Source organism: Antechinus flavipes, chromosome 3 (genome assembly GCF_016432865.1).
Source record: "Antechinus flavipes isolate AdamAnt ecotype Samford, QLD, Australia chromosome 3, AdamAnt_v2, whole genome shotgun sequence".
Classification (NCBI taxonomy): Eukaryota; Metazoa; Chordata; class Mammalia; order Dasyuromorphia; family Dasyuridae; genus Antechinus; species Antechinus flavipes.
Window position 1 is genome coordinate 100,166,302 of NC_067400.1, and position 12,774 is coordinate 100,179,075.

The following is a 12,774-nucleotide window of genomic DNA, read 5'->3' on the forward strand; positions in this document are numbered from 1 at the left end:
GTAAGATACTCTGCAGATTCTGAAGAACTATCCAAATGTGAATTTATTACATACCATTAAACTACTTATGAAGCCTTAAGTGAGGAGATTCCCCATTTCTATAAAATATTTTAACCATTATGGAACAAATAAGTTGCCATAATATAGAAGTGATTAAATCCAAGGCTGAGAAGACTTTATTACAATCTGCATGTATTAAGTCCAAGAGGAGCTTCTTATAGTACTATCAATGAGCCATGTTCTTCCCACTGCTAGGACCTGGCAAGCTTCTTCCTGTGAGTTTAGCTTAATTGTCTCTCTGTTCCTTCCTCTCTAGTCTCTAGTTAAGGGTCCTAAATTCTTCTCCTCTATACCCACTGCCTCTATGTCCACAGGTGACCCAATTTTGACTATATTCCTTCTTTGCCATGAGATATAAAAGATAATAATTAAAGGTCTAATGCTTTATGCATTATTGCTTTCACTGATTCTTCTTTTAGGACTCAACTGCCATTAAAAACAAAAATTTCTATTGGCCACATATATGTCAAAAAATTATTTTGTATGATAAAGCAAAATGTTCAAATAGAAAATTACTACATTAAACCTATCTACTATATTTCAAATAGAAACTTATACAAAAGAAAAACTTGATAAATCAAAAATAGAAATCTTTAACCTTTAAAATAGAAATAAACCACATACTTGCAACTGAACAGAATTTTCCTGAAGACCTTCTACAATAGAAGAAAATCTATCGATTTTTTTCTCTTCTGCAGCTGTAGTTAAGGCTTCTAAAACTTCTTCAAGACTATTAAAAATAACAAATTAATTATCTGCATTATTAAACTGAAATTTACATCATTAAACTGATTGAACATATACAGAATAAATACTATGGGAAAAAAATTACCTGATGCAACTAAATGTTTAATTCTATATAGAAAGCAAATGATTACCCTTTTAGAACTTAATGTGTTAATAGATTACTATAGTAATATAAATGGTTAAATATATATGTATATATATATGTAAAAATAGAAAAATGTCATATAACAATGGTTTGTAGTTTTTTATGGTTTTATTCTATACTTAGATGTACCATACATTTATGGTGCACATGAGGCAGCATAGTGTATTGAGAAAAAAATACTAAATTTTTAATCAGAAGACTCAAATTCAAATTTCAGCTTTGCTAACAATCTAGGGTAAAATCATTCTATATGCAATGTCAATTTGTTCTTGTATTTTTGAAGAATTTCTATTTTTAAAATTTGTAACAGATTTTCCCATTTAATTACTACAGTTATAATACATTTCTTCAGCTAATATCCTGAGTCCATGACATAAATCCAAACAAAAATGTTGCAAAACTCTAAATTACACAATTACTTGTGTGTGTGTGTTTTTTTAATCATCAAAACAAGTGAAAACTACAATTCTATTCTAAGAAGCATTTGGTACAAGAATGAAAACTGTATTCCTCTGGGAAATCAATAAGATTGCCATAGTCTTATATTGGATCTTAAAATTCAGTCTATAGCTCTCTCTATGCCAATGTAAATATGCTCTTATAAAAAGGAAAATATTCAGTTATTCCTTCTAAAGTTCAATATATCTAATATATTCAAAGATCACAGAATTATTCTTCTATCCATGTATGTTTTAATTCTTTATAAATTCTTAGTGATAAGTAGGGGCACTTCAGTCTACACAGTAGGCTAATTTAAATTTAACATTTCAATAATATTCTTATAATTCAGGTTTCTGAATAGTAGCATCCTTAAAATTAAATATACTGGCTTATATGTACATCTCTCAAAATCAAATCAAAGACAAAAGTAATATCATTTCAAGATATTAGAGTCAGATAACACCGGGCAAAAAAAAGTTTTTTTAATGATAAAAAAGCAAGCTTTAGATTATCATGGGAATAATATAAAAATTTATTTAAAGCATATCATAACTATACAAAATTTTTTAGCTGTATGATTCCAAACAAATCTAAAAAAGTTACAGAAATTTATTCAAGGATAAATTACCTTTCACACAATTAAAACAGAAAGATAGAGATGTAAACTGTAACATTTTATAACAAACAAATTAACCTAATCACTCATTTAATTTCATGATAATGAAATAATTTAATATTTTGTAAAATTATTAAATAAGCAAAATAAAATTTAAATTATTGTTCTAATGTTCTAAGTGGAACACTTACACATTTTCTTCTCCAACAATACATATTGCAGAAAGAAGTTTAACAACATCCACCATCATGTTGGCTTGCTGAGGGTCCATGGCCTTCGCCAATAATGACAGACACTTTTCTTCTCCCATAATTCTTTCCAAACCATACTAAAATATATTTGAAAACACAAATGTTAAATTTTCTGGCTTTTAAAAAGTCATCCAAAGCAGATTTACATTAAATAGCATGTAGGCTAATATTTCATTTTTGCTCTTGTTCTACCATAAACTCTAAGATGAAAATCTACTTTAAGAAAAATAGTAATAATTTAAAATTTATCCTAACATCCTAAGTTTCAGTTACAAAGTGACTTTTATTTATCTGGTGTTATCCAATCATCTCTTTTGTAAATTTCATATATGAAAAAATTAAAAGTCAAAGAAGCCATGGCTTTCCTGCCCATGTTGCCTGAGACAGAAAATCAAAGAGCCCAGGGACTAAAAACCCAGTGACTCACTGTATCATGCTGCTTTCTCCAATGTGACTGAAAAAAATCAATAAATATTTATGAAACACCCACTATAGGATAGGTGTTGTCAGTACAAAAAAAAAAGAAAAAAAAAATCCTGCCTTCTAGGAAACTAAATCTACAATGGCATGAAAAACAGATTGTAGGAAAAAAAAAAAAAAGTAGACTTTGGAAGGATTTATAGAATATTACTATAGCAGTTCAGGTAGCAAAGACCTTAGTAGCTATCCCTTTTTGCTTAAATCTACTTAGGGTAGATTAAATACTTAAGACAAGTACTGTATCACCATTTTTATATCCCATTCTACTGCCCTAGCTACTAAGTTCATGCAATTTTCTGTACAATGTCTGTAAAGCAAGGAAAGTCAACCAATGGTAACAATCTCTCCTTGTAAGAATATTTTATCTAATCAGAATGGCTCATTATAATCATAAGGAATATGCATTCAAAGCATTTATTATTGAACTGAAATGATCTGAGATAAGGATGAAATGTGATTGTCATTGTCATATTAAAGTCAATCAGAAAAAGACAGATTAAGATAACGGTGTGATTAAAAGATTTAAAAGGAAAAGAAATCTCTTCAGGCTTATGTCTATACTGTGGAAAAGAAAGGACAATGACAATGATAAAAAGTAATAAATTGAATTTAACAAGCAATCTTTAAAGGCCTATGTGGAAAATACTAAGCAGAAAAGTAGAAGCATATACATTGCATCACACAGAAATCTTTTTTATAGACAAGAATAACAAGATGAAATAACCAATAAGGCCAGATAATAGCACTTTCCCTCAAATTGCAAACCATACTCTAGCAAATTAAGAGATTGGGCCTACAATTTCCATGATCTTGTTATGAAAAGAGCCACCTATACCCAGAGAACTGTGAGAACTGAGTGTGGATCATAACATAACATTCTCACTCTTTTTGTTGTTGTTCTTTTGTATTTTGTTTTCTTATTCATTTTCTTACCTTTTTGATCTGATCTTTCTTGTGCAGCAAGATAATTGTACAAATATGTTTATGTATTTTGGATTTAACTTATATTTTAACATGTATAACATATATTGGATTAATTGCCATGTAGTGTAGGGGTGGGGGAAAGGGGGGGGGGGATTTGAAACACAAGGCTATACAAGGATCAATGTTGAAAAATTATCTCTGTATATGTTTTGAAAATAAAAAGTTTTAACAATAAAGAGATTGGGTCTAAAACTATTAAAAGCTTCATCCAAAGAAGCTTCTGGGTCAGCAGAACATAGACAGATACTAGTTCCTTTAGTAGAAACTGGTATTTCTTTAGATGGCTGACTGAACATTGAGTAGAACAAGCTGTAGTCAAACACCCACACAAAGAAAAAGATATCCAGATCAATTATCTTTAAAAAAAAAAAAAAAGCCTGAAAAATCTACATAGTTTTGCTTTTTTTCTTTAATAACATTATAATGGGATAGGGAACCACTAATGGGAACCAAAGAAATATATTTTGGATGATTTTACTCAAACTGTTACATTGAAGAAACAGAATGTGCATTAATTCCAAAGTTAAAACACTGGAAAGACAACAGTGAATCAATTTATTCCCACATGTTTTTCGCTTGTAAAATAAACATGTTAAAAAGCATATAATTCAACCAGCAAAATACATAGTAGGTAAATTTAAATAAAAATTTAGAGGTGAATTATTACATCACTGATAATAGACAAATGATGCGGGGATAACAAAAGATGAGTTAACTGCCATTCACATTTTCTATATCTACTTTGTGAGACTCTCCTACCTTCGTGTTCATCAAAGCCTTCAAACACTGTATAACTTTGTGTTGACTCCTCTTCACAATTTTTTCCTGGCTGGAATGACAGGAGAAATACTATAATAATAAATAGATTTACAATACAGATAAATAATGTCAATAATACTTACATTTTGCTATTTATCAGTTTTTCCAAAATATCCAGCAATAACCCAAGACCTTCATGTCCAAAGTTTTCCACCCAACTGAAAAACATAATGATAAAATTGATTACAAATGTTTCAAACAAACCAAGATAAAATGTAACTTCCTAACAGTACAGTAGAACTTGCCTTCAAATCCCAGCTCTGACATCTACTAGTTATATGATCTTGAGCAAGTCATTTTACCAATGAGCCTCAACTTTATCTAAAAAAATGGAAACAATAATATCTATACTACCTATGCCACAAGTTTCAAGAAGAAAAATCATTTTTAAAACCTTAAGGAATTTAAGTACATTACTTTTATTATAATCATTCCATGATTTTCAAGAAATCCTATTTAATCCCTCTATCACAAAGTGATGATAAGCCTAATTTCTTTTTAAAATGCCATTAGAACAAATCCAGCAGCTTCTACCATTAGGAAAGAGAATCATCTATGGTCCTAGCAACAATAACAACACACACACACACACACACACACACACACACACACACACAAATATCTAGCTAGCTTAGTAGCTATTTAATAATGAATTCTTTAGCCAAGGAAACCTATAAGACATTTAAAAAAAAAACTACAAAATAGAATTCATTCTTGCTTCTTGGCAGTAGTCATGAAGAAAGCAAAAGTGGTAAAAAAGGAAAGAGAAAGAAAGAAAATGAAGGAAAGGTGGGCAGAGTTTTGGATTATTTTTTAAATACTAATTTATCTGTTGACCATATAAATAAAAAGTAAAATACAAGGTAGGTAAATTTAAATGAAAATTTAGAGATGAATTGTTAAATCATTGATAATAGACAGATGATGTAGAAACAAAAAATTAGTTAACTACCATTCAAATTTTTACATCTATTTTTCCAGACCCTAAAGATCAGTCTGTCCAATAAACAAAGAGACAAAATATACAAGCAACCAAATCATATCTATTCTGTACAAAAGCAACTGATGGTGCAATGAGTGGAGTACTTGGTCGGAAGCCAGGAAGGTAACTGACCTTAGATCTGTACTATCTGTGTGAGTCTGGCCAATTCAACCTCTGCCTGCCTCAATTTCCTGAACTGCAAAATATTATAATCAATAGCATCTCCCTCACAGAGTTGTGATGAGAATCAAATAAGATAATATTTATAAAGAATAGTATGTATGTAGCACATAGTAAGAGCTATATAAATACTTATTACCTTCCTCCTCCCTCATTAGCCTCAAAATAAATGAAACCAAAAGTGTCAAAAATAGAAGAATGAAACAGAAGTGCTTCTTGGAAAGACAAAAAAAGGACCTGGCCTTATTGTACTTATAGAATTTTGTTGTTTTTGAGTTGTGCCCAACTTTTAGTGATTCCATTTGGGGTTTTCTTGGCAAAGACACTAGAGTGGTTTGCCATTTCCTTCTCCAGCTAATCCTACCAATGAGGAACCAAGACAAACCAGGTTAAGTGACTTGTCAGGGTTACACAGCTAGTAAGTGTCTGAAACCAGATTTGAATCCAGGAAAAGGAGTTTTCATCCCTCCAGGCCCAGAACTCTATCCACAGTGCCACCTAGATTGACAGGAAATTTGATTTCACAGGACTTTTGGTCTGTTTATACTTTAGTGCTCATGATAAGCATTCACAGAAAGAACATAAAGAAAAATGCAATACAATTTCTGGGTCCAAAATGTCCATACATTTCTCCCCTTACTCCTCATCTAAGCTTCCTTCAAGTTTTGCTTTCTTCAGGAATGCCTTTCTGGTATAAGTGCTTTTCCTCTGTCCCTAAAATTACTTTGTAATTTCTCTCAATATTGGTGTATAAATTTATCCATGCAGGTGCTCCTTTTCACTCTCTCCCTCAAGACATGAGAGAAACTTCAGTTCCTTATGAACAGGAGCCTTTTTGTTTCTTTGAATATATAGACTACAACAATTATGGGTGTATGAAGGAAATGAGAAAAAAAATCTCGTTGAAATTAATTTTGTAAAATCCTTCAAATTAAATTCTTATAAACATTAATTCTCAATAATTTTAGTACAAAAATGAACATAGGAGAAGTCAATAGAAAAATACATCCAGAAAAAAAAGAAATAAGAGTGGACAAAGTCTTATAGGCTACACAGAAACCTCAGGATATGTAACATGAAATTTAAAGGAAGAAGAGAGCCTGATGTGCTTTATATAGGAAAAACCAAATAATATTTCAAAAAATATATTCTATTATGACAGAATAGGCAGGGTATATATTGATATAGAAGACCTAGCTAGCTTTAGATTGAGTGAAGATCAAAATCAAAACCAAGCCAAGAGAATAAAAATGGAAGAAATAACAGGCAACAATTCCAACCTGATCAATTTGCCAAAAACTTTTGAATCCAAAAAATTGGAAATGGATGAGAACAAATATTATGCAAAGACTACCCCTATTTCTTTAACAATTGTAAAGCAGCTGCCACATAAGAAACCAAAAAGAGTCTCAAAATTGCCCTGGCTAGCAAGGCAGTAATCTCTTTCCTAAGTGATGAAAAATCATAGTCAAGAACATGCCAGTTTGGAATATAAACTTGGTTGGAAAAATCTTATGGAAGAGAATGTTAAAAGAAAAGATAATGCCAAGATTTTTATAACAAACTATTTCTTTCATGACAGTGCTTTGGACTTGAACATCATACTCCCAAATGTGCTCATGAAAAAGTAAAATTACAATTAAAAAAAAAAAAAAGAAAGAAAGAAAAAGATCAGGTTTACACATGGCATGATGGAATTGGTGCAATTTTGAGGATATTAAATAATCAGTTCCTAGGGGACCTGAGAGGTAGATGCATGACACATAATAGGAATTTAAGTAGTAAATTAATTGAAGTGCATACTTAGCAACTGATTATAAAATAGTATTTTCATTTAAATATTAATATTATTTATGACAATGACATAGCCCATTATTTTCTAACACACAACTTTAAAAAGGCATATTAGAGGTTCCTTTTTTCCATGTGAACTTGATGCTGTCTATATCTATATATATGGATGTAAGAATATTAGAGCGACAGAAGCATTATGTGATGGATAGAGAGCCAAACAAGTGAGTTCAGAAAGTATGCTTCCCCCATACTAGCTACATGACCCCTGGGTAAGTAATTTAACTTCTCATGCCCATCCCCCATCAATGCCACAATGCTGTAAGACTATTATTCTCAAACGAGCTAACAAATCTTCAATACTAGAGCGAATTATTCAAAAGAAACTCCCAAAATAGATGAAAATAAAGGTGGGGTGAAAAGAAGGCAACCCTTAATTTTAGAGATGGGGAAAGTTAGGTTCCCAAAGCTTAGATGGATTGCCACCCAACATCATATATGTAAGAAATGTAAGTGCTAAGGTCATTCTCCTAGGCAAGCTCCTTGACTCCAAAATCCAGTATTCCCAAGAAGGAACACTGGGATTTTATGGTTATAAAGAACTCACGGGGCAGCCTGATGGAGCAGTAAATAGAACACCAGTCCTGAAATCAGGAGTACCCAAGTTCAAATCTGACCTCAGACACTGAACATTTCCTAGCTGTGTAACTCTGGGCAAATTATTTAAGCCCAATTGTCTCACACAATAATAATAATGATAATAGTAGTAGTAATATTAATAATAATAGAATTGATCTCTAAAAAAAGAAGTTTTTTTTATCAGAAGAGACACTACTTCTCTGCAGTATATAATCGCAAGAGTTGTCTGGATCACTGAGATATTAATGACACATAAGAGATTAGTGATGCATAACCCTGGCAGGATTTGAACCCTGAGTGCCCTGCTTTAGAGACTTACTATTTATCCACTATCCAATATGGTCTCCCAAGTTAGAAATAATAAAATTGGATCAGAAAAGCATTCATTTGAAAGGCACACAAATTCTATTTGAAGATATAAGGATGAAATCAAACCAAGAGGGTCCCTTTTCACTGATTAAATTATTCAAAAAATGAGCCTTCCAAAAGTTAAAATGTTGAGTCATTATACTAAATTACTTCAAGTAATAACCTTTAACTTCTTTAAAGGTGCTTAATTTCTTAACAGCAGCAATGAAATCAAAACCAGAACTACTATAGGCTAGACAATGTTTTGTACTTTACAAATAGGCACTTCAAGGTGACATCTCACAAACTAAGGAATGTCTAAATTAAAGAAAATTGCAGATTTCTTGGGCACCAAAAGGAAAGACAGTCAAAATTATAGCATATTGACCAATCAGCACTGAAAATTACATGTCTATATAATCTTTGTCCTTGAACATTTTTTATACCATCAATGTTCATTTACTGTCAAACTCTTGGTAATACAGATGCAAAATAAAATAAATTTCTTTACTTCTCCTCACCTCTCCACTCCCCACCTTCCATTTTCAGTAATTTAGTTTATTGAAAATATCACTTTCTATTTTGGAAACAAGTCCAGAATAAAAAGTTATACTGAAAATGTAGGAACAAGGTTCTAAATGTAGTTTATTTTAAAAAAACATAATTTGGAGCAGCTAGTTGGTGTAGTTGGGTAGAACATCAGCCCTGAAGTCAGGAGGACCTGAATTCAAATCTGACCTCAGATACATAACACTTCCTGCCTGTGTGATCCTGGGCAAATCACTTAACCCCAATTGCCCCAGCAAAAAATAAATAAATAAACAAATGATAAATTTTGGGGGAAATACAGTTTACATCAGTTTCTCATCATCAGTGAAAGAAACAAAGAGTAACAATAGTCATTGTCCAGAAGAAAAAAAAAATCACATCCATTTCTTTAGCCTTGGTCCACACAGTACAAAAGCATTAAGCAGTTTAACTATAAACTATAAACTTAGAATGAATGAGGAATATGCAAGTGTTTATTTTTTCAGGAATATTGATGAAATATCATCTTGACATTTGTATAAGCCAATTTACATTTTTTAAAAAAAGGTTTAAATAGAAACTATATTCTACTTGAACACAAACTATCACCTTTTTAAATCACCTAATTGCAAATCTAATTCTTCTCACTGTGCAAATAAAATGTTCAGAACATCTCTAATAATAATATCTACATTGAAATGCAGGCAGGTTGGGAGAATGAGTGGGGTGGAGGAGGATTGGTGGCAGAGGCGGTGTAGAAGCAGAAGGTATAAAAAAAAATAAAACAATCAGACAGAGGTTCTAAGATTAACTGTTGAAACCAGTTAACTTTCTAAGGTTGAATTATTTCTAGAGACAGAGAATTAAATCAAAAGCACACAAATTAGTCTCCAGTGTACTGTTAGCCTCAGAAAGAAAAAAATTAGCCATCTTTTATAGAATATCAAATTTATACTATGCTTTTTTGCTTTAAAAAATAATTTTCACATATTATCTATTTATTCCAGTACACCTTCAAATCTTTTTTAAGAAAAGGTATTTAGACCAAGCAAAGGCCTTAAGTCTACTAATTCAATCAATTCTTTTTATTGAAAAAGCAGAGAGGTCCAGAGTAGTTAAATAACTTGAAAAATGTCACACAGGTTAGAAGCACAGTCAAGGCTAGAATAAAAATTCTGTGGTTTCCAGACCAATAACTGAAAGTTTTTAGATAAGGAAACAAACAAAAAAGATTACACAACTTAAAATAGCTACAGAATTGCTAAAATAGCTACAAGACTGGCAATAAAATGAAGAGAGACCTTGCTTTTTGGGTGAACATTTTCTCCATTATGCTTTATCGATTTTATTTTACGTTTTTTTTTGAGGGGGAGGAGCAAAAGCTCATAGCTAATGTAGTCCACTGTATTACTGGCTCCATCTCTTCCCCCAAGCAGGTTATCATCATTATCTCTATCCCAAATGGAGTTTCTTAATCTTTTATCTATCTCAGAAAACTTTGTTAGCTTTTCCAGGCCCTAAGATACTATCTCTGTACATCTTTTTTCAAACAAAATAATTTATAGGCAGTGATTTTCAAACCTTATAGACAATATCATATCAGTTACGTAGGTCTCTGATCTTTCTAATTACTAAATTCTTGAGAAGCTGTGAATTATTTTTCTAATATAATTTTCAGTGTTCCAAAAACAGCAAACACTGAAGAAATATTTGTGGTTTGAGTAAATTAATTCCTAAAGTAAATAGAAACCTAGCAGGAATACAAAAGCCACAACCTGATCAAAAAACTGTGACTTGAACATTTATTTAGGCCAGAACTTACTTTTCCCTTCTTCTGTTTAGTCATTTGTCCCTCTCTCATGGTTCTGCCTATTGGATAATAGACATGTTCACTTCTCTGCCTGTGTGTCTGCTCCATCTCATGCCTTCTCTACCTTCTCCTACATTTTCCCTCCATTCATTTATTTTAAACCTATCTACCCTATTCTATGTCTTCAATTCCTTCACTCTGTGTGTCCCCTTCTTGACTTTCAGTGTCTTTTTTTCTTCACCTCATCTTCTTAGGGCAGCTCAGGGTACACCGACTAGATTAGAATCAAGAAGACCTAAGTTCAAAACCAGCTGCAGACATTTACTAGCTATGTAACTCTGGGAAAGTCATTTAATCTTTGTATGCCTCAGTTTTCTCATGTCAAACAGGGATGATAATAATAGTCACTTCCCAAAACTGTTTGAAGATTAAATGAAACAATTTTTTGTAAAGCATTTGGCAAACCTCTCAGTGTTATTTGAATACTTGCTTTTATTATTATTCCCTTCCCCTTTTTTTGTATCTTGTTAATTGAGCATAATGAGCAATGCAAGTCTTACAGTGATATATATTTATCAAGACTGCAAAAAACTTGGCTTTAATAATTTTCAAATCAATAATGTTCTATGGGGAAAGAAATTAGAATTAAGATGCTTGTTATTTGCAAATGGCTTTATATGTTTCCCCTACTTAAAGTCATGTTAATGTAATATCACTTCATCATCACCACTTTCCCAGAAGAAATTGTTTTTGTACTCTTAAAGGTCAACACAGTGTGTGGCACAAAGTTGATGGCTAAAAAATATATAGCAAACATGTATAAGAGAAAGATTCTAGTAAATACCCAGGAAAAAAATAACAGTCTGAGATTGGGGAGGGATATGGAAAAGTTTGTTAAGCCGATAAAAATGAACAAAAGGTCCTTGGACCTTTTTAGGAATCTCATAGGGAAAGCCAAAGGAGGAAGGATTTGGTGACACAGTGTATCTGGCATGGGTGTCAGTGTGAGACAAGAGCTAGACAAGACACTGGGCATATATGGCAGCCAACCAATACATGTACTCTTTAAAAGAATCAGTTTGCTACAGAATAAGTAACTTCCTGTGATGTTGGAAATACAAAGCAAGAAGAAAAAGTCCTTGTCCTTTAAGAACTTATAGTATAGAAAGAAGACAATTTTGTGTTCACCAGTTTGTGTGTGTGTGTGTGTGTGTGTGTGTGTGTGTGTCTAAGTAGGAGTATAAATACATTCACACACACACACACACACACACACACACACACACACACACAATATTTATTAAATTAATTTGGATGAGAAAACACCAGAAACTTGAAGGATTAGAAAAGGCTTTACAAAAATAAATGTTAGTATTTGACCACAGATTTAAAAAACCTGTGGGCTCATAAGAGCATGAATCCCAGATATGAAGAATAGCCAACACCAAAACATGGAGCTAGGAGATGGATGGTCATGTAAGCAACAGCAATTATATCTAGCTGACTCAATTGTAGTAAGGGGAAAGCAGGTGAAATTATACTGGAAAGATAATTGCAAGCAGATTATAATGAGCTTTAAATGCCAAAAATGAGCATATCCAATTGATCTTTGAGAGGAAGTCACTAGAATTTATTGATTTACAAAGCTAGATTCCTGCTTTAAAAAAATCATTCAAGGAAAACCAACCAAGAAAAAATAATGATAAAGAAAACTGAAAGGAAAGAAGTGGTGATTGAAAAGAGCAATAAGTCCTGTTCTGGGATTGCAAAATTCTCAATAATAATAAATTCACATTATGTAGCATTCCGAATTTTATCAAGTGCTTGCCTCACCACAACTTTATATGGAAGGAATTGTGTTGATTTTTTTTTCAGATGTTTTATTGATCCTTCTTTTGTGTCACTGGCACTACCCTTTGATTGCCAGGACATATTCCCCAAGTAAAATCTTCC

At 32.0% G+C, this 12,774-nt stretch overlaps 1 protein-coding gene across 1 annotated transcript in view; it reads right to left on the reverse strand.

Annotated features, from left to right (window-relative positions):
* Positions 1-12,774, reverse strand: part of DIAPH3 (diaphanous related formin 3) — a 419,718-nt gene that overhangs the window by 301,555 nt on the left and 105,389 nt on the right. The window contains exons 5-8 of the mRNA XM_051983890.1: positions 4,627-4,701; positions 4,484-4,553; positions 2,201-2,337; positions 685-790 (exon numbers count right to left, since the gene is read on the reverse strand). Coding sequence (XP_051839850.1) covers positions 685-790; positions 2,201-2,337; positions 4,484-4,553; positions 4,627-4,701 — 388 coding nt within the window. The remainder of the gene's footprint in view (positions 1-684; positions 791-2,200; positions 2,338-4,483; positions 4,554-4,626; positions 4,702-12,774) is intronic.